The following is a 22,847-nucleotide window of genomic DNA, read 5'->3' on the forward strand; positions in this document are numbered from 1 at the left end:
TGAGCTATAGTCCTATATAACAAGCAAGAAGAGGCCTAAAATTTCATAAATTTTGTATCAAATCTACATGTTGCCCCAGTGCTTTCATTTCGAGACTACTCACAATAGCGGCGGTACAAACTCAAATTCACGTTACAGTAACTTCAGATATACTTAGTTTCACTGACAGTGATGCCCTCAACATGGCCCCTGTAAAAAAACTGCATGTCCGAATCTCCTACAATTGCATAGCACGATCACCGCGCCGACTTGCTGCGAACGCTGTAAGTGACTGCTGCAATGAGGGGCATTTGCAGAAGTACCTCAGTGTATCAACAGATGTCTCTGTCTTGCAGAAGCATCGGTGGTTTCATGCTAAATGCATTGGTACGTAAAATAAAGTGATAAAATGGTGGTTTAGGGCAGATGGTTTGCCATTCGATTCGTCCCCTTGCAGCCGCCTAAAGCCCAAGCGCGAAGTACTGAACGGATGATCGACGACCATAGCTTTCCTATTCGTGGGGTGATGAAGGTCAGGAAAGAGGAGGCTGAAGACGGACACATATGTCCAACATGTTTTGAAATCTTGTTCGAGAACAGTCATGTTATCCTACGCAGAAAATAGCAAGGTATATGAGCACATAATACAACCTCTGACAATACAGTTCAGTGAATCAAGTCAGAACGGTCGATCAGGCAACACTGGCGACTCACAAAGCTATAGCGGCCGGTGTTGACAACATGCCCCCCCCCCCCCCCACACACACACACACACACATAGTTCAGCTGAGCGTCGTGTGTGTTCCGTGTTAGACCTGTTGGACGCAGTACTTGTTTAGTGCACTGGTTCTGAACTGAGGACAGGACAATCAATGAGCCAAGGATCAATTTAAAGTTTTGGTTTAAGCTTGGCAAGACACGGAAAGAAACACATGCAGTGCTGGTAAGTGTTTATGGGGATCAAGCACCATCTGTGAAATGTGTCGTTATACCGGAGCCAAGGTAGCCCCTGAGGGCCAGCAACCCACATTACACCACAGAGGACGGGGTTGTCTATGTCCAAGGCGAACCAAAAGCACCATGGTAAACACCGGCTATTTACATAGAAGATAATGAAAACAGACATTCCTGCAGGAGGAGCTCGAGCCACGGCCTGCAGGAAGTATCAGTACGACAAAACATTGGCTGGAGACAGCTATTTACGGGGCTAGAACCAGCCCTGAAGTTCAGCTCACTCCGGATGCCGACCTCGTGGACTGAAGATTACGTATTCGTCTCTGAATTGGACTTTTACTAGTGTGTGTGTGTGTGTGTGTTACCGTGAACCTTTGTGGAAAATTAGAAGTGAGCTTTAGTTTGCCTCAATTAGAAGACTCTTACTGCCATCGTTATTGTTACCTTTCTATTGTTGTTTAGTCGTCAACCTTGTAAACTTACATAAATAAAAGTTGTGTTTGTGAAAAATTGCAAATTGTCAGTCACAACATGTGTGTATGAGTGGTTCGCCAGTTTTCGAGGAGGCCGGGAAAGTGTTTCTCACAATCCCCATAGCGGACGACCGGTGACCGCTGTCAGTGACAAAAACATTGAGAAAGTGAGGACATTAATCACGAACGACCGTCGATTAATTTTGCGCATGATAGCGGATGAACTGCAGATGAACCGTGAATCCGTGCGTCAAATCCTTACCCACGAGTTAGGGAAGAGGAAAACGTGTTGTCATCTTGTGCCACATCACTTGGCTGACGATCAGAAGCAAGAGGCTTCACATGATTTTGTCGAAACGGTAGATGCAACACCCAATTTCTTGAACCGTATTGTCACTGAGGTTGAAACCTGGGTTCTCCAGTACGAAACTGAGACGGAACGACAAAGCATGGAATGGTGTTCTCAGACATCACCAAGTCAGAAAAAGGTCCGATGCTTATCACCTTTTTCGATAGTGAAGGCATTATCCACAAGGAATTTCTACCTGAGAGAACGACGCTGAACGCTGCATGGTATACTGAAATGTTGACCCGTTCCATGCATCGTCTACGCATGGTACGACTCCAGTACGCACAACAAGGTTCCTGCTTTTTTTTCTTTTTTCTTTTTTTTTTTTTCACGACAACGCTCGCCCAGACGCAGCTAATATTGTGAAACAGTTCCTGGCAAAAAAGGGCGTGGTGCAACTTGCCGGATCTCAATCCTCCAGACTTCTTCCTATTCGCTCGACTCAGACTCACTTTGAAAGGAAAGGGATTTGACGATATGCCTGACATCCAAGAAAACGTGACGCAGCATTTGAACACCATCCCAAAGGAAGACTTCATGCAAAGTTTCCAGGACACGTATCGCAGAGCTCAGCGGTGAACAGTTGGGAGGTGACCGTTTCGAAGGACAGTAAGGTAGCTGTAGTTCATAGTTCATCTTCATTAATGTTACAGGATTATTCACCGAACTTTATTGTCAAAGGTTGTTTTGTCAACCTCACGCATATACGTTCAATATTACTTTAACCGTATTTTCGCACTGACATTCTGCAGCCATAAATACGCCACAAAATCGAAATGAGTATATCCAACCAACTGAAGAATAATTATGAAATAATGTTAATGATTCTGGATTTAGTACTTAATGATGACGATCGCGATGAAGAATAGCACTTCTGCTATAAATGTGCTTCGAGTAGGAACTTTAAAATTCAAAGAAGACACCGCATCGATATTAATAAATAAACAACCCGACGCTACTTCCTTAATGACAGCCGGCCGAAGTGGCCGTGCGGTTAAAGGCGCTGCAGTCTGGAACCGCAAGACCGCTACGGTCGCAGGTTCGAATCCTGCCTCGGGCATGGATGTTTGTGATGTCCTTAGGTTAGTTAGGTTTAACTAGTTCTAAGTTCTAGGGGACTAATGACCTCAGCAGTTGAGTCCCATAGTGCTCAGAGCCATTTGAACCTTAATGACATCCTCAGTCGGTTCCTTTCATCTACACAGCATGTTCAAAGCAAGGGAATTTCTGACAGCAGCTGCAGGTTAGAAATCGCGCACTTTGACAAAATGGACAAAGCATTTTACCAAAGTCAGAATAGTATTTCAGAACTCTCCTACTCACCCCAGGGTACGGCACTTCGCACTCCAGCATTTGGCGGCTGCGTTGAGGTGGGGCGGGTGAAAAACAAGCAGTGCGCGCGAATGTTCAAAACCCAAATTTCCGAAAGTTATTACTGCCTCGTCTCAGAATTGTGGCCCAAATTTTCACGCAGGGTTGTTTACTGGGTCGGAGATCTGGCTACTTCGCTTTTTTGCCCTTAAAATATGAGGTCCAGTTTGTGTTTTTTCCTTGTTAGATTCGAGGGGATCGTCGCATTAACTACGAAGTGTGTACAAAAAGTATGGTGACTCTAATTTTTTATGAAAAATATTTATTTATTCATCAATATTCATGTTGTCTCCTTCAAACTAATCCCCCTTAGATACAACGTTTTTTCCAAACCTCGAAGCACTTCTCATAAGCACTTTTTGCTAGAGCCTTGAGTTTTTATTTCCTCAGTCGTTGAAAATCTCCGTCCTTTCACTAGGTCTCTTCAGTTTTGGCAACATGAAAAAGTTGCAGGGGGCCAAACCCGGTGAATATGTTGGCTGAGGCATGATTGTCCTGTTGTTTTTGGCCAAAAAATCTCTCACAAGCGACGATGAATGAGCAGGTGCATTGTCGTGATGCAAAAGCCATGAATTGTTCTTCCACAACTCCGGACGTTTTCTGCGTATTGCCTCTCGCAAACGGCGCATAAAGTCAAGGTAATAGTCCTTACTGACCGTGCAACCTTGAGGCAAAAATTCATGATGCACTGCGCCACGGTAACTGAAAAAAGTAAAACTCTGACATTTAATCGAACTTGGCGTGCTTTTTCGGGCCTTGGCTCTCCGAGATGCTTCCTTTGGGACAATTGGGCTTTGGTTTCGACGTCAGGACCGTAAAACCATGTCCCGTCACCAGTTACGACCCTTTTGAGCAAATCAAGATCATCACTGACGTCATTAAAGAGCTCCTGAGCGATGCTCATGCGACGGTTCTTCTGATCAAAGAAGTTCTGGAACAAACTTCGCTGAAACATGTCTCATGCCCAAAATATTCGAAAAAATTGCATGACACAAGCCGACCGATATGTCAACTTCTATTTTCCAAAACAATTTTCTCCACAGGTTCGATGTTACCACCTGTTGTCGATGTGGTAGGGCGTCCAGAGTGAGGATCGTCATTGGTACCTTCTCGGTCATCTTGGAAGAGCTTCTACCACTTGGAAACATTTTCTTTTTTCTTAGAGCAGACGCACCGTGTGCCACTGTCAACATTTCAAGTGTTTTAGAGCACTTTATTCCATTTCTTACACAAATTTCGATGCAAATTATTAGCTCAATTTTTTTATAATAGTCGAAAATCGCCGAGCACACTAAAACACTTCTAACCTTACTGTCTGTCAAAACAAACGAAGTATGGTGCACACTTGAAACAGTGAACATATGTTTGGGAGATGTGTACCAATATAACAAAAAAAATCGATAGTCGAATGTACGTTGCCCGCGCAAATTTGAAAAGTCACATTACTTTTTGAACAGCCCTCGCAATAACACTCTACTGTGGAAAGTAATTGAAATAATGGCAGTTAGTTCGAAAAAGCACATCTTTGTCCATATGTGAAACCAAACTCTGTTGTCGGGTAACACACAAAATGTTGCCCCACACTTTCTGCAACAACGTATTACGATCCCGATTGGTATTCCGTCCACAAGTTGGTTGCGGTGTTGCTGCACCCTCTCCTCCTCGCCGACACCTGCCGTCCTGAGGCCATCCAGTGGGTGAGGGTTTCTGCAAACTTCATCTGGTCCTAGGCTTGCCCAGTCAGTTCCATGTCATCCGATACACAGGGCATCCCATTCCGTTCACGCGTGAGTGTTTACGAGGTGCGTTACCATCTTAAAAGACGACTGCGGGGCTGGACAACAGGTTGGAGGATTCTGTCCAAATCTCCTTAGATAGCAATTAGAGAGGCCTCACACCCACGCATTGTAACAGTCCAAAACAGCAACCTCACCCTTCGCTGATGAACCAGTGGGGACTGCATGCCCCACACGTGCTCTGCCTCCATAGTTTTCAACCTTGATGATTGAGTGTCGGAGGAACCCTGCATTAGCCAGTGACCTGATGCGTTTTATTCAGGTCCCATTCCAAAGAAGGAGGATTAGGTCTTAATGTACTGTCGTGATCGAGGTCATTGCAGATGGAGTACAAGCTCTGATTGTTTCGGGGATGGGGAAGGAAACAGTCGTGCCCTTCCAAAAGAACTATCCTGGAATTTGCCTAGAGCGATTTAGGAAAGTCACGGAAAACACAAACCAGGACGGCTGGACTGTAGGTTTGAATCGTCGTCCTCGCGAATGCGGGTCCAGTGTGCTAACCACTGCGCCACCTTGCTCGGTACAGGTTCCACTCCAGTTGCTACTTTGCCCATCTTCGTCACACACCATTGTTGAGGCGTTTCTACTGTAATTCGTAATGGACGTTTAGAGCAGAGCTCTGCACCCGCTTTGCCCTCTATTTCTTAAGAGCGCACACTTGCTGCATGCGGGGTAACAGGTGATTGCCATTGCCACATGCCTAAGGAAACATGGGCTCCATACAGCTTCGTCAAAACAAAGTGACACTTAATGGGCCTGGCAAGCTTTGGAATGCAAACAGAATTGAATTTTGTTTTAGCTGTCGATTTTCCATGTTTTCAATGCTGTATACCTGACATTCACTAACTGTTACCAAAGTGACTAAGTATGACTGCGTACAACGCAAGTTAAAATGACAATTGAATAATAAATGTTATTGAAGGTCGTCCACTCAGCTATTGAACTGTAGTGAAGTAATACTCTATGACATTGACACATACTTTGGACAGAGCAAATGAAAAAGATTTAAGTTGATGAACGTGTCGGCTGATTATACTTGTCAGCTTAGTTTACAATTAACAAAAAAAATATTCAATCCAGCCACATGGCAGAGTCTCGTGAGTAAATCGAGCAAATGAAATAGTATCACTCGTTACAGAAAATAATCTTAATTGCACTGACCGTAAAGAGGAAGAAAGTGGAAGGTATAGTGGTAAAGCAAGCCCACTGTACATGCACATACTGCATACTCCCAGCCTGTGTGCGAGTGATAATGAACGCATCACATACACGTGGCCGAGGACAGCGGTAACTCAGCTGTGTCATTAGGCGAGGCAGCAGCGGTCAATTCAGCTGGCTACTCCCAGTAATGGCAGCCATTCTTGCCATAACATGACAGTACGTGCGCGGCCTAAACTTGAGATGGCTCTCCTAGACATCCTGACAGAGTTACCAGTGTGCGGAAGCCACTTTGTCCCAATGACGATTGGAGACATACTGCAATCCCATAAAATTCACTTTGACTTCCATTCCAGAGGTACCTAGCGGTTTCCTGTGCTCAATGAAGTATTGCAAAGGACGTTAACGTTAGAGAAACAACAAACGTTGCGGTGCAAACCTTTTTTTATGGTTTGTGACTTTTTGTGTCTGCTGTAGAGGTTGTGGGTGTGCCCTGGTGGTGAATAGTGAGTCAGAGAGAGAGAGTCGAAAGCCACTCAGTGACAGTGAACCTTACTTTCCGACAGTTAGTAGCTCAGTTCCACATCTGACAGGCGCTGGAAAGCGGGGACTGACCAATGAACCTCGGCGGCGAATAGTTGTTTCGAAGAAACCTGCAGTTCCACAGTACAGGCATGGCGCGTCCTAGCGTCATAAACACCGTTGGTTGGTGGCCGAGCTACGTCAGGAGCTGCTGTGGCAGAGTAGCATGGCAAAGCTGAGTGTAGGTTAGGCTGACCGTCTGCCACAGCTGTGGCAGGTGAAGGGATCGGTATCCAGGGAGAAAATCGCAGTTCAGTGTCTGGGTGGGGACGACTGGTGCTCCCAGATGGCCAGTGGCTCGGTGTCTAGGAGGGTCTCAGTTCGACGCTTGGTGCAGCAAGGCCATGGCTGGACCCCACTGCCAGGTGGCCCTGAGTGTATGATGGTGGAGCTGTACTGACCTCGTGGCAGAAGACGACACTGTGACGGACGATGACTCAGTGTTCCACAAAATTTCGGGCGAACTGCCGGATGTTTACAACTTCCTTCCACAATATTTCGGAGCAAAGTCTTCTGGCCATCTTCAGGTGATACTGGCGAAAACTCACTGAGCTCTGGTATTTAAGGCCCTGAGCCAGATCGCTGGTCGATCATCAGCGATCGGCTTGTTATCTTTGGCGCGTCCCCGGGTATGAGCATCTTTGCGTTTTCGGCTGGGGTGCGCGGGACGGCGAGAGGCAGTCGGTTTGGGGCGGCCGGTGAGACTGGCGGAATTGTGGCTCGGGCGTAAGTACATGTGTGATGTCTGTTACGCTGGGGCTGTTTGCTAATCGTGAAACTCCTGCTGTGGTTACTGGTTGCCTGGAAGGCAGTGAGAGGGCAGTCCGGAGTTGGTGTTGGCCTAGATGTTTGTACAAATTGAGGTGCCTGTGTGAGAAGCACGTCGTGGGCCTGTTCGTTGCTTCGTCCTTCTGGCAGCCACTGCAAGCGGATGTTCGGCCGGGATGTCTACAGTTTGTGGTGAGCATAGTGTGAACAAGTTCTCGTAGGATGTCCTCCCAGCCTGACTCTTAGCCTGTGTTATTTGTGGGTGCCGACCCCTTGTCTCTTACTGCTTCTGGGTGTCCTGTAAGATTTCACAGCAAAACTGTGTTTTTGTGGCATTCTGTGTTTCTGGCTCAGCCTCCGCCTAGAAAGGGGAAAGATTTGTGCCTCAACTGAGAGGGGGGGGGGGGGTTTGATTGGACATCTTTTGGAATTCCTTAATGCTGTAATTTAAACATATAAAAAAATTGTTCTTTCAGAATAAGCGCCTGTTTCTTTGGGACTCTGCAGTTCAAACAGGAGTGGCGTAATGTTAATGAGTATTCGTTAATGGTCAAATGAAGTGTATTTAATGTTTTGCTGTTTTCTGAGGCACGCAGCTGTGTCGTTGAACTCATTTTGAAGTGTTCTGTCGGGTGAATGACTGCTCCCCACTTCAGTGTATTCTTCTGAGTAGTATTGTAAGGTTTTTTGGATATTTGTCAGTGGGGTGTATTGATTCAATTTTTTTTCTCTTTCTTTTAAATTACGATGAATTATTTAGTTTATCTGCTTCACGCACTAAATCAGCTGATATTGAATTTTTTTTCAAATTCCTGTTTAATGTCAGACAGATTCAAATGTAGCTTCATTTATGTTATTTGAAATAAATGTGTTGGATTGACCTTAATGAATTATGTGCAATCGAAGTAAGGGACCCAGTCCTTCATTAGTGCTTAACAGTGGCGTGTGGTTCGGGTTGTGAGGCCCCTCCGGCACATTCATGGTGGATTCACTTGGCGTTGCGCGCTGTCACACCACGGTGAAGTAGTGGGTAGACCGCTCCAGCACTGGACGTCGCCGGTTTAATCTCCGATAGGGGCAGGCACCTTTCCTCGTTCCACTCCCTATAGGACGACCCCAAGATCATTCAGCCTGCTATCAAATGAGTACTGGGGGTCTTTCTCAGGGGTGAGAGGTGGCTATCCTACTACTGTGATGAAGAAAGGCAGTGCCGTACATGCAGTCAGGCCAATAGCCTGGTCACAAGCTTATGCCACAAAATTATAGCTTTTAAATAGTCATCAATGAGTAATAAGATCATTTAGGAAGAGAGCAAAGAATCGTCTTTTAGAAATGAATGCAGTATCATAAATCGATACCACCCGTGCCAGTGTCTCACAATTGGCAATGTAAACACACATTTCTGAGAGATGTCAACGGTGGTAACGCGATGACCTGGTGGATCCAATGATGCATGCCCACTAAACCACGCCTTCAGCAGCGCCCTCTGCCGCCGCGATATAGGATGGCCGGCGGCAGCTACACGGCCCAGTCTGTCGCAGTCTTCCACAGTCTTCAGGCTGAGCCAGTCTTTGACAGTTCACTCGTGCATTAGTAGCGGGGAGCCTCCGTTCGCATGATGCTTTTGTACACTACTGGCCATTAAAATTGATACACCACGAAGACGACGTGCTACAAACACGAAATTTAACCGACAGGAAGAAGATGCTGTGATATGCAAATGATTAGCTTTTCAGAGCATTCACACAAGGTTGGCGCCGGTGGCGACACTTACAACGGGCTGACATGAGGAAAGTTTACAATCGATTTCTCATACACAAACAGCAGTTGACCGGTGTTGACTGGTGAAAGGTTGTTGTGATGCCTCGTGTAAGGAGGAGAAATGCGTATCGTCACGTTTCCGACTTTGATAAAGGTCGGATTGTAGCCTACCGTGATTGCGGTTCATCGTATCGCGACATTGCTACTCGCGTTGGTCGAGATACAATGACTGTTAGCAGAATATGGAATCGGTGGGTTCAGGAGGGTAATACGGAACGCCGTGCTGGATCCCAACGACCTCGTATCACTAGCAGTCGAGATGACAGGCATCTTATCCGCATGGCTCTAACGGATCGTGCAGCCACGTCTCGATCCCTGAGTCAACAGATGGGGACGTCTGCAACACAACAACCATCTGCACGAACAGTTCGACGACGTTTGCAGCAGCATGGACTATCAGCTCGGAGACCGTGGCTGCTGTTACTCTGCATCACAGACAGGAGCGCCTGCGATGGTGTACTCAACGACGAACCTGGGTGCACGAATGGCAAAACGTCATTTTTTCGGATGAATCCAGGTTCTGTTTACAGCATCATGATGGTCGCATCCGTGTTTGGCGACATCGTGGTGAACGCACATTGGAAGCGTGTATTTGTCATCGCCATACTGGCGTATCTCCCGGTGTGATGGTATGGGGTGCCATTGGTAACACATCTCGGTCACCTCTTTTTCGCATTGACGACACTTTGAACAGTGGACGTTACATTTCAGATGTGTGAAGACCTGTGGTTCTACCCTTCATTCGATCCCTGCGAAACCCTACATTTCAGCAGGATAATGCACGACCGCATCTTGCAGGTCCTGTACGGGCCTTTCTGGATACAGAAAATGTTCGACTGCTGCCCTGGCCAGCACATTCTCCAGATCTCTCACCAATGGAAAACGTCTGGTCAATGGTGGCCGAGCAACTGGCTCCTCACAAAACGCCAGTCACTACTCTTGATGAACTGTGGTATCGTGTTGAAGCTGCATGGGCAGCTGTACCTGTACACGCCATCCAAGCTCTGTTTGACTCAATGCCTAGGCGTATCAAGGCCGTTATTACGGCCAGGACTTATGAACCCAAATTGCGTGAAAATGTAATCATATGTCATTTCTAGTATAATATATTTGTCCAATGAATACCCGTTTATCATCTTCATTTCTTCTTGGTGTAGCAATTTTAATGACCAGTAGTGTAATATTTGTGCTTTATTGTTGTTAGTTCTTTTGTAAAGTTTCCTCGCAATGCTTGGAAAAAGCTAGAAATTAAGTAAAACCTCTGTCTACTGTATTTATGTGTTCGCTAGTTATTTGTGTTCCTGTGCAGCTTTCCTACAGCGTCATCTGCTGCACCACTCTATAGCGGACCTCACCTAACCCTTGTAACAATATGTGACAAAACAAAGAGATTTCTTGGCTGCTCAATAGTTTTCCCAGATCGAGTCCTCAGAGTCTGCCTACCAGATGCTTTCGCTGTCTAGCATGCTGGGCTTGCGCGATGGTGAAGGCTCTGCACCAGACGAGATGAGACGGAGGGAACATGCTTCTCTTCTGCACCACACCCTTCTTCCTCTACAGCGCCTTCAATAAATGTACCCAGAACATAAAGTTGTACAACCTGTACAAGATTGCTCTTGCTGCAATGGCATGGAGAGGTGATGGTATTCCGCTTGGTACCTGGGCATATGAGAGTAAAAGGAAATGAACAAGTTGACATAGCGGCCAAGGGGGGCAGTTTGGGTGGCAAAAGGAAGGAAGGAAGATTGGAATTCATATTCCGTCAACATCGAGGTCATTAGAGACGGAACACATACTCGTATTGTGTCGAGGATGGGGAAGGAAAATCGGCCGTGCCCTTTCTAAGGAACCACCCAGGAATTTCCCTCGAGCGATTTAGGGGAATGGGGTGACAGAGTTGAATATCTTCCATTCCCATACAAGCTGTGTACTAGTTGTTGGTCCAGAAGGTCAGGCACCAATCGCAGGAAGACTGGGTGGAGGTAGGGACAACAAGTTGCCGGCTGTGGAAGCAACTATCCACCTGTGGTGTTCCTTCTTATTATGAAATAATATATAGTGCAATACTTACTTCTTACTAATGTCTTATTGGCACACCGTCTTTCGGTAGCGTGCTCGCATCTTCAGGTGCATTTAGAGTTATTTTTACACTGTAATTAATATGTAAAAGTAACTGCAAATGCATCTGACGAGTCGGCCGGGGTGGCCGAGCGGTACTAGATGCTACAGTCTGGAACCACGCGACCGCTACGGACGCAGGTTCGAATCCTGCCTCGGGCATGGATCTGTATGATGTCCTTAGGTTAGTTAGATGTAAGTAGTTCTAAGTTCTAGGGGACTGATGACCTCAGAAGTTAAGTCCCATAGTGCTCAGAGCCATTTGAACCATTTGAACCATTTTTGTGCATCTGACGATGGCATCATGCTGCCGGAACGAGTCATGCTAATAAAATATTAGTGAGAAGTGACTGTTGCAGTATACATTATTTCATAAAAATCTTACAATACAGCCGCAGCTATTAAATAACATCCATATAAGATGGATAAATTGAAGTGCGTGCTTTTGATCATACAGGTGGGACAAAGTCCTACTCAGTCGTCTCCCTACACCTTTTGCTCGCTTCGGAAGACCCGGCTATTTATGGCACATGCTGCGTATGCATTATGGAGCGTCATCTTTTAATACAGTGTGTTTTGTATTCTCACGAGTGAGCAGCAGCAGATTTAGGTGGGTATTTATCATCCATTTTAACAGTTGACGAGGTCCGTATTTCTCAGTTTTGCGAATTTTCCAACCTTCACCCTAAGCTCTTAGGTTGGAGTGTTCCACAGTGGCTGGCTCATTCATCCTTTATTGATCTAGCGATCAGGCACCCATGATTTTGTGCATTACTTTTTTATGTCTTTCATTGTTGTTTTTTTGCTCTTTTAATTCATTATTTCAGACTTGATGATTTTAATGAATTTTTTTTGTGTGTGTGAGAGAGAGAGAGAGAGAGAGAGAGAGAGATGGGGGGGGGGGAGTCAGAGAGGGAGGGGGAGAGAGAGCGAGGGGAGAGAGAGGGGGGAGAGAGAGAGAGAGGGCGATAAGAAGAGAGAGGAGCGAGGGAGGGTGGGAGGGAGCGTGGGAGAGGGGGGACGGGCGGTGGAGGAGGGAGAAGGGGCAAAGAGATGTTACACATGTCTAATAACCATACTCGTCTCAAATACCTTGAGACCATGATGTCATGCGCGCAACAGCATCATTTTCATCGTCATCGTCATGTAACTTGAAATAAGTATTCTATAATTCTCTCTCCATTTGTCACAGCTGCTCTAATTTGTGAGTGTCGGAAGTATAGTTAGTAATTTAGTAACAAGGATAGATATAAGGAAATCCGTTTCAACCCAATGCAGCTAATTATGCTAGAAACGCTGTTTTTTAACAACCAAACGGGAAAACAAATGTTATTTTATTTATACTTTTATTTATTTGCAGCAAAGTACACCCCATTCTGGGACCACGTCCTCGCTTTCTGGAAGTTGAGGAATGAACCGAACGTACTCGTCTACAGCTTTGAGGAGATGAAGGCGGTAAGTATTTCTTATATTGAACATACAACGGGTCAAGGTAAAACATGAGCATCAATGTGATTCACCGATGTCGGCTGTCTTTTGGGACCCGTGTCGCTCTTAGATATGACGCAGGTTAAAAAGACTGCGACAGAAGCTTTTTTTTGACAGCGAATTATTGACATGAAATCGAAGTTTCTCGTGTCGACATCCTTACATAAAACAACTTTGGTTTACTTGTCGTGTCAAGTCTGGTTTTCGACAAAACCCTCCATTGCCCTCGTAAGGAAAAAGAGTGACTGTCGTGGCTGCTGTTGTTTGACCATTTACAGGCCACGAGGGTATAGGAGATTGGTAGGTATACGCCATCATTATTTCACACTGCCAAGCTGTGTGCTGGTGCTCTCGTAGGAACGTAAACAGTTCGGCGCATTTCCTTGTGTCTTCTCCGCGTAAGGTTAGCTTCCACGCACCACTAACAAGCGGACCACGCCTACTCATTATACCCGATATCTTCCAAATCAATGGTAAGTGCATGGCTTGGCCAGAAACAGGGGTGACGGAAGCGGTAGCTCCAGATGACCCAGCGTTTAGAAGAAAGTAGCATTTATTGCGCGGGTCGTGCGAGGTATGTGCTATTTACAGTAATGGAAATAAGCATTCATACACTAGAGCGTGGAAAAGTAAACCGCCTTTATTGACAATACGAAACCAAAAACATTAATTGGATTTGCACTATACACATTGGCCAGTCGCCAATGCAGCTATGCTGGTATATAGAACGAGAATGAACAAGCCTGCCCGCATCTCGTGGTCGTGCGGTAGCGTTCTCTCTTCCCACGCCCGGGTTCCCGGGTTCGATTCCCGGCGGGGTCAGGGATTTTCTCTGCCTCGTGATGGCTGGGTGTTGTGTGCTGTCCTTAGGTTAGTTAGGTTTAATTAGTTCTAAGTTCTAGGGGACTGATGACCATAGATGTTAAGTCCCATAGTGCTCAGACCCATTTTTGAACAAGCCTTTACAAAACAAAATACAAAAACGTCTGCCAAGTTCTCTACTGCGCTAGGAATTAAGTATTCATACACCAACAGAAAAGACACTTCTAACAAAGCCATAACATGTTTAATACTTCGTATGCATACCCTTCCGATGTATTACTTCTCGCAACCTCCGTGGCATGGAATGGACCAATTTTCTTGTAGTTTCCGACGTGATACCTTCCCATTCTCGAAGGAGAGTCTCTTTCAAAGAGGCCTTACTACGGATGTCGTGTTTTCTCACTCGTGTTTCCAGCTCACTCCGCAAGTGTTCGATAGGATTCAGGTCCGGACTCTGAGCTGGTGTTTTAAGAGTGTGTGGAGTGTTGTAGAGCAACCACAGCCGGACAATTTGCGCCGTGTGTTTGGGATCATTGTCCTGTTGGAAGTAATAATTTCTAGGAAGACCCAAGGCGTCAACATTCTGTTTTAAGTTCTGTTTGAAAATGTTCATGTACACAAATCTGACCATGGTACCTTCCGCAAACACTAATTTTCCGACACCGGAGGCTGACATACAGCCCCATACCATCACTCCACCACCTCCGTGCTTCACCGTGGGTTGAATGTTGTTTCGGTCGGGGTCGGTATTCGGTCTTCTCCAGACCAAGATCCTACCATCATTGTGCTTTCATTACTAAACAATACAGTATCCCAGAAGTCTGCTGTCTTGGTTACATGCTGTTTCACGAATTCCATCCGCCACTTCCTGTTCTTTTTGCTGATGTAAGGCTTTCGTCTCGGGACCCTGGCTCTGTTCTCGAACGATTGAGAATGGTGCGAACTGCCCTTGGAGTGATGTCCTTTCGGAAGTGGTCATGTGCACATGCGGATAGTGCCGACGCTGTCGTTTTCGGTTTTTTCTTGATGATTCTTAGTAGCATTCTGGTCTCTCTTGTTGTAAGCTTCTGTGGACGACCGTATCGTTCACTGTTTATTACTACATGTCTGTCCTCATATCGCTTAATGATAGATTGCTCAGTCCTCGGCTTCGTCCTATGATGTTTGCAATTTCGGCATATAACTTGTGTTGAAGATATTGGGCCACAACAATGTTTCGTTGCTCAATGGTCGTTTCCTTCCCCTTGCGGCCCATTCTGCTGTTCCACGGTACCCACGTCCGACGTGCTGTTGATTCACGGCCGCCACACGACTACACAAGTGTGGCATGCACTCCGGGGCTGCGTCAGCCGTTTGTTTGGTTGAAAGTAGTCCGCTGTATGAATAAATTCTGCCCTGTCGTAGACCGTGCGGAGTGTAACATATTTTATTTTCCCAGAACAGATTCATGGCATACGGGAAGCTTCATTACCAAGAATATGGTTATCTGACGCTACATGATCGCACTAATTCGTATCGGCGCTGTGGTGGTTTACTATCCCAACACACCATCGTAGTTTGTCACCACCTACTGTATGAATATTTAGTTCCATGACTGTATGTCAGCGTAGTTTCCAGGCAGCGGTTGGAGCAGCGAAATGGTAATCCGAGGGTGGTGGGGAGGCGAGTCCCTTTACTGGCAACTGATCTATTTTAAAATTTTGCATCACTTACACTGCAAATAAACCGAAATTCACAATGTGTTGTAATTTTAATATTTTCATAAAATGCATGAAAAGGAAAGATCAAGGAAATCTTGGGATAGCAAACAAATTTCCAAGAAGGGATTGTACCTGTAGCATCCAAAAGGATTCTGAAAGTCTTTCCAAGAAGGGATTGTAGTTAAAGCCTACGGGACTTCATATTCTATTATTTTGTTTTTGCTCTTCGAGCAGCATTACGCTTGCTTTGGTGCAGACTGTACAATTTGAGAGAACCTTTGATGACTGTAAACCAAGTTTGTTTTTCTATAGCAACTTTGAAACGAAAATGTAATTGTAAAACTATAGCGTTTATAACGTGTTCAGGATGCCGAGAAAATTACTGCCAGCCTGATTTACGATGAGTATTACGGCAGATTAAGCAATGAGACACTTAAAGTAGCAGATGAGTTTTGCTTTTTGGGCAGCAAAATAACATGGTGGCCGAAGTAGAGAGGATATGAAAAGTAGATTTGCAATGGCAACAAAAGCGTTTCTGAAGAAGAGAAATTTGTTAACATCAAGTATAAATTTAAGTGTCAGGAAGTATTTTCTGAGACTACTTGTATCGAGTCTAGCCATTTACGTAAGTGAATCATGGACGATTAAGAATTTGGTCAAGAAGAGAATTGAAGATTTTGAAATGTGGTGCTACAGAAGATTGCTGAAGATTAGATGGGTAGATCACGTAGCTAATGAGGGAATACTGAATTGAATTGAGGAGCAAAGAAATTTACGGCACAACCTGACTGGAAGAAGGTTCAAATGGCTTTGAGCACTATGGGACTTAACATCTGTGGTCATCAGTCCCTAAGAACGTAGAACTACTTAAACCTAACTAACCTAAGGACATCACACACATCCATGCCCGAGGCAAGATTCGAACCTGCGACCATAGCGGTCACGCGGTTCCAGACTGAAGCGCCTAGAACCGCACGGCCACACCGGCCGGCCTGGAAGAAGGGATCTGTTGGTAGGACGCATTCTGAGACAAGGAATCATGAATTAAGTATTGGAGGGAGTCGTGGGGGCTAAAATTCAATGAAACGTCATCGATATGGGCTTTCGGATCCGAAGGCCCACTCCTGTACCCACGATGACTGCACGACGCAAAGCTTTACACCTCGCCTGGGCTCGTCAACACCGAGATTGGACTGTTGATGACTGGCAATATGTTGCCTGGTCGGATGAGTCTCCTTTCAAATTATAGCGAACAGTTGGACTTGTATGGGTATGGAGACAACCTCATGAATCCATGGATCGTCCATGTCAGCAGGGGACTGTTCAAGCTGATGGAGTCTCTGTAATGGTGTGGGGCGTGTGCAGTTGGACTGATGTAGGACCCTTGATACGTCTAGATATGACTGTGACACGTGGCACGTATGTCAGCATCCTGTCTGATCACCTGCATCCATTCATTCCATTGTGCATCCCGACGGACTTGGGCAATTCCAACAGGACAATGTGCCACCCCACGCGTCCAGAATTGCTACAGAGTGGCTCCAGGAACACTCATCATAGTTTAAACACTTCCGCTGGCCATTAAATTCCCCAGACATGAACGTTATTGATCATATCCGGGATGCCTTGCAACTTGCTGTTCAGAAGAGATCTCCACCTCTGGTACTCTTACGGATTTATGGACAGCCCTGCAGGATTCATGGTGTCAGTTCCCTCCAGCACGACTTCAGACATTAGTGGAGTCCATGTCAAGTCATGTTGCGGCCGTTCTGCGTGCTCGCGGGGGCCGTACACGATATTAGGCAGGTGTACCAGTTTCTTGGGCTCTTCTGTCTACATTAGTGCCTCTTATTCCAAATAAATGTTCCTTGTACCTGACACTGTAATTCTTTTACAGTGTCAGGCTACAGCATTTAGAATTAGAATTAGAATTACAGGATTTAGTGGACGCCATTGAAGCTAACGGAAAAAATTATGAAATGAAAATGAATACAAAGAAAACAAAAATATTGACACTAGGAGGAAATATAGAAAAAATTATGCCGAATGGAAAAATATTAGAACAGTTTCAAAATTTTAAGTATCTTGGACGCAGGATAGACACTGACTGGAAGTGCAGCACAGAAATTAAAACAAGGATAGCAATGGGAAAAAGAGGTATTTTATACGAAAAGGAGAATTTTCTACAGCAGTCTGGACAGATAACTCAGGAAAAGACTCATAAAATGTTGTGTGGAGTGTTCTTAGTGTTCTTCTGTATTGCCCTGAAACATGGACTTTGAGGAAGAAAGACAGAGAAAGGCTGGAGGCTTTTGAGATGTGGACATGGCAGAGGATGGAACGAATAAGTTGGATGGAGAGAGTAAAAAATGAAGAGGTACTGTGAAGAGTGGGAGAGAAAAGACAGTTACTAGATGTAATAAAAAGAAGAAAAAGAAATTAGATTGGGCGTATATTAAGAAGGACTGATAAAAACAGTTTTGGAAAGTTGTGTAGAAGGGAAAAGGAAGCGAGGAAGGAAGAGATTTCAGTTACTGGATGACGTGATGGACGGTACAACATACAACAGCCTTAAGAAAGAAGCAATGGATCATAGATAATGGAGAGGCAAAGGACATGCTAATATAGTAGAAAATTGATGATGATGATGTACCTGACACTGAAAGATCTTCCAGTGTGTCCTATATAATAAACTGGACATGTATCACAAGTGGTTTTATGAACTCCTTAACTGTGTATAGCAGCATCTGTGGACTTGAGATTATGCACAAGATTATTTTTTTTTCAAGTTATTGTTAGTGGAAAAGTAACTTTGCATCCATATTTTTTAACTAGAAGACGACGAATTTTACAGGAAATAGAACGTAAAAATGGAATGGAAAAATGTTTTTGTACTCGTTATTGTCAGAAACAGCGCTGATGCCTAAAGTAATCACTTTAGCGCTGGTTGTAACTTTGAAGTCTTTACGAGGGATCATAGCCGTTATTAATTTCAATAGTTTTTATTAAATTCATCTTTTCATTAGGCTTGTCAGATGACAAAGGTATAGAAGCTGCACGATGAATGGCTGAATGGGAAACTGCATCTTTATAGGAATGAGGATGCACTGAACTAGCAGGCACAATCTGATCTGTGTTAGTGGTTTTTCGAAAAATACCGAAGGAAAGTCTGTCATTGTCAATAGCAACACTAAGGTCCAAGTAATAAAGCTGACGATTGTTACTGTGAGTCGATTTTTTAATGAAGACTATTAAAATAGGTTTCAATTTCTTCCAGGGAACCGCTGAATATGATCAAAATGTCGTCTACGTACCGAGAATACGACAGAATACTCAGATCAGCAACTGATAAATTATTGAAGAATTTTTCTTCCAGCGAATTTATGAAAATATCGGCCAAGATGCTTGCCAGTGGGTTACACATTGCCAGACCGTCACTGAAAACAAAATAGTTGTATTTTACTACCATTCTTAGCAAACGAATTAGGTCAGTGACTTGCTCATCAGAAACACCTTTTTTAAAAGTACGTAAGTTTACTTCAACTATGTCAACAGTTGTTTGAACAGGTACATTAGTATGCAGGTTCGTAATATCTACTGGAAACAATTTAGTATCTTGATCACATCGCAAATCTTTGATTTTATTGACTCGATTTTGACTATTGACGACAGAACAATAATTTCGAAAAACAAAGGACTTTTTTAACTTTTTCGTAAAGAAATCTTGCTAAGTCATGAAAAGCACTGTTCATACTGTTTACAACCGGACATGTCGGATGTCGAATTTTATGTACTTTAAACTGAGAAAGCATTTTTGGGACCTGTGGATTCGTATTAATAAGATGTTCTTTAAGAAACGGTTTAAGCAAATAGCTCAAATAAGGCAGAAGGGATAGATAACATTCCATCAGAATTTCTAAAATCACTGGGGGAAGTGGCAACAAAACGACTATTCACGTTGGTGTGTAGAATATGAGTCTGGCGACATACCTTCTGACTTTCGGAAAAGCATCATCCACACAATTCCGAAGACTGCAAGAGCTGACAAGTGCGAGAATTATCGCACAATCAGCTTAACAGCTCATGCATCGAAGCTGCTTACAAGAATAATATACAGAAGAATGGAAAAGAAAATTGAGAATGCGCTAGGTGACGATCAGTTTGGCTTTAGGAAAAGTAAAGGGACGAGAGAGGCAATTCTGACGTTACGGCTAATAATGGAAGCAAGGCTAAAGAAAAATCAAGACACTTTCATAGGATTTGTCGACCTGGAAAAAGCGTTCGACAATATAAAATGGTGCAAGCTGTTCGAGATTCTGAAAAAAGTAGGGGTAAGCTATAGGGAGAGACGGGTCATATACAATATGTACAACAACCAAGAGGGAATAATAAGAGTGGATGATCAAGAACGAAGTGCTCGTATTAAGAAGGGTGTAAGACAAGGCTGTAGCCTTTCGCCCCTACTCTTCAATCTGTACATTGAGGAAGCAATGATGGTAATAATTGAAAGGTTCAGGAGTGGAATAAAAATACAAGGTGAAAGGATATCAATGATACGATTCGCTGATGACATTGCTATCCTGAGTGAAAGTGAAGAAGAATTAAATGATCTGCTGAACGGAATGAACAGTCTAATGAGTACACAGTATGGTTTGAGAGTAAATCGGAGAAAGACGAAGGTAATGAGAAGTAGTAGAAATGAGAACAGCGAGGAACTTAACATCAGGATTGATGGTCACGAAGTCAATGAAGTTAAGGAATTCTGCTACCTAGGCAGTAAAATAACCAATGACGGACGGAGCAAGGAGGACATCAAAAGCAGACTCGCTATGGCAAAAAAGGCATTTCTGACCAAGAGAAGTCTACTAACATCAAATACCGGCCTTATTTTGAGGAAGAAATTTCTGAGGATGTACGTCTGGAGTACAGCATTGTATGGTAGTGAAACATGGACTGTGGGAAAACCGGAACAGAGGAGAATCGAAGCATTTGAGATGTGGTGCTATAGACAAATGTTGAAAATTAGGTGGACTGATAAGGTAAGGAATGAGGAGGTTCTACGCAGAATCGGAGAGGAAAGGAATATGTGGAAAACACTGATAAGGAGAAGGGACATGATGATAGGACATCTGCTAAGACATGAGGGAATGACTTCCATGGTACTAGAGGGAGCTGTAGAGGGCAGAAACTGTAGAAGAAGACAGAGATTGGAATACGTCAAGCAAATAATTGAGGACGTAGATTGCAAGTGCTACTCTGAGATGAAGAGGTTAGCACAGGAAAGGAATTCGTGGCGGGCCGCATCAAACCAGTCAGTAGACTGATGAAAAAAAAAAAAAAAGCATATAGCGCCATTAATGGCAAGTCTAATTTCTTTTTTATCTTGGGGGGTCGCTCCGAAACATTATTCTCTTCAAAAAAATTGTGAAGTTTCAGACACACATTCGTTCTGAGTAGCAACGATTAAAGCATTCCCTTTGTCAGACTGCGTTATAAGGGCGTTGTTTTCTTAGCCCGACATATTTTTAAAAAAATTTTTATCGAAATGCTATTGACGGAGTTTTTAACAGCATGTTTCTCAAAATACGGCACCCATCATGAGCTACCCTCGTTTGACTAGAAGCGTCTAATTTAATCCTAACAAGGCCAATTTTTAGATCTACAATCATATTTTCTATAACTTTTTGTCTGTCAGCTTAGGTATTGCATTGTATTTAAGCCCTTTTCCGAACATGGCAGTTTGTTCTGGCGACAAACTTGATGTACTATTTCGTAGGGTTTCTTAAAATTTCATTCTGAAGAGACCTTAGAGGTGTCGAAACTTAGGTCAGTGTACCAAACGGCTATTTACAAACGGTTGGCTGTGTGATTCCTATACTGAAATGGTTCAAATGGCTCTGAGCACTATGAGACTCAACTTCTGAGCTCATCAGTCCCCTAGAACGTAGAACTACTTAAACCTAACTAACCTGAGTACATCACACACATCGAACCTGCGACCTTAGCTGCCTCGCGGTTCCAGATTGTAGCGCCTAGAATCGCTCGGCCACTCTGGCCGGCAACAATACAACACCATGGGTTCACCGTTATGGATAATCCTCCATACGGGCCCGACTTAGCCCTGTCAGATTTTCATCTGTTTCCAATACTTAAAGAACAGCTTCGAGGATTTTAGTTTGATAGTGATGACGCGGTACAAGCAGAGGTGAGGTCGTGACTCCGTCAACAGAGTCGAACATTCGACTGTGACTGCTCTCGTTGGGAGAAATGTGTTCAAAAATGGTTCAAATGGCTCTGAGCACTATGGGACTTACCATCTGAGGTCATCAGTCCCCTAGAACTTAGAACTACTTAAACCTAACTAAGGACATCACACACATCCATGCCCGAGGTAGGATTCGAACCTACGACCGTAGCGGTCGCGCGGTTCCAGACCGAAGCGCCTAGATCCGCTCGGCCATTCCGGCCGGCGAAATGTGTTCGTCGCCAGGCTGACTGTATTCAGAAATAAACATGTAGACATGAAAAATAAAAATGAAGAACTCTTTTTTTAGTATTTAAAAAGCTACAAGAGTTTTCATATCGAAGATTCGAAGGCATTGCTTTCCCGCACGCCCTCGTATAACAGCTGGTGCAGCTGAGACCACTGGAGGACCCTGGTCCTAGGTATGATTGTTCTTACAATCAATCTGTGATTTATTGAGAGGATTTGACGCCCTAGGTCCGCAGTGTCGCTGGAGCTGGACCTTCCACTTGTGTGGCTGTGGCCATATGAGGCCCCCGATGCTGATCGTAGCTGCTGTCGTAGAGCGCCTGTGGTCTGTTGGCAGGACCTGTCTTCGGTGGTGCACAGAGTGGCCGCCCACCTGGGGAGACCCTTGCCGGAGGACCAGCTGCCGGCGCTGCTGGAGCACCTCAGCTTCCAGAAGATGCGCTCCAACAAGGCCGTCAACTTCGAGGAGAAGGTGGAGAACGCCCGCCAGGACATGGGCCTCCGACCCGCTGTCTCTGAAGGCCTCAGGTTCATGCGTAGCGGCGCCGTGGGCGACGGCCAGCAGCGACTCTCTGAAGAAGTTCGCCTGAAGGTCGACGCCTGGACCGACGCCTGTCTCGCCGGGTCCGACTTCGATGGGCTCAGATGATTGCGAGGAGCAGGCGTGCACACCTGGCTACCAGAGAGAAGCTGTCGAGTTCAACGCCAGTGCTGTTCTGGCGAAATCTCTCTACTAAAGACACACGCACACACACACACACACACACACACACACACACACACACTCTCAAGCAAGCACTCATGTGCGCACGCACCCACGCACACATAACGCACAAAACTTCTAATAAAGCCAAATCAAACATCAGTAAAGAAGCACTATTGTCAAACTACTGCATATTGTACAATGAAGTAGATGAAAATGTATTTCAACGAGACAAATAAAATTTTCTGAGGTTTAAGGGGCGCTCCTGCTAA

The 22,847-nt window shown here is 44.7% G+C and overlaps 1 protein-coding gene across 1 annotated transcript in view; it reads left to right on the forward strand.

The window, feature by feature from the left end:
- Positions 1–22,521, forward strand: part of LOC124716746 (luciferin sulfotransferase-like) — a 50,049-nt gene extending 27,528 nt beyond the window's left edge. Inside the window, exons 5-6 of the mRNA XM_047243289.1 lie at positions 12,730–12,824; positions 22,210–22,521. Of these exons, the coding sequence (XP_047099245.1) occupies positions 12,730–12,824; positions 22,210–22,521 (407 nt within the window). The remainder of the gene's footprint in view (positions 1–12,729; positions 12,825–22,209) is intronic.
- Positions 22,522–22,847: the final 326 nt, after the last annotated feature.

The sequence above is a fragment of the Schistocerca piceifrons genome, chromosome 9, assembly GCF_021461385.2.
Source record: "Schistocerca piceifrons isolate TAMUIC-IGC-003096 chromosome 9, iqSchPice1.1, whole genome shotgun sequence".
Taxonomy (NCBI): Eukaryota; Metazoa; Arthropoda; class Insecta; order Orthoptera; family Acrididae; genus Schistocerca; species Schistocerca piceifrons.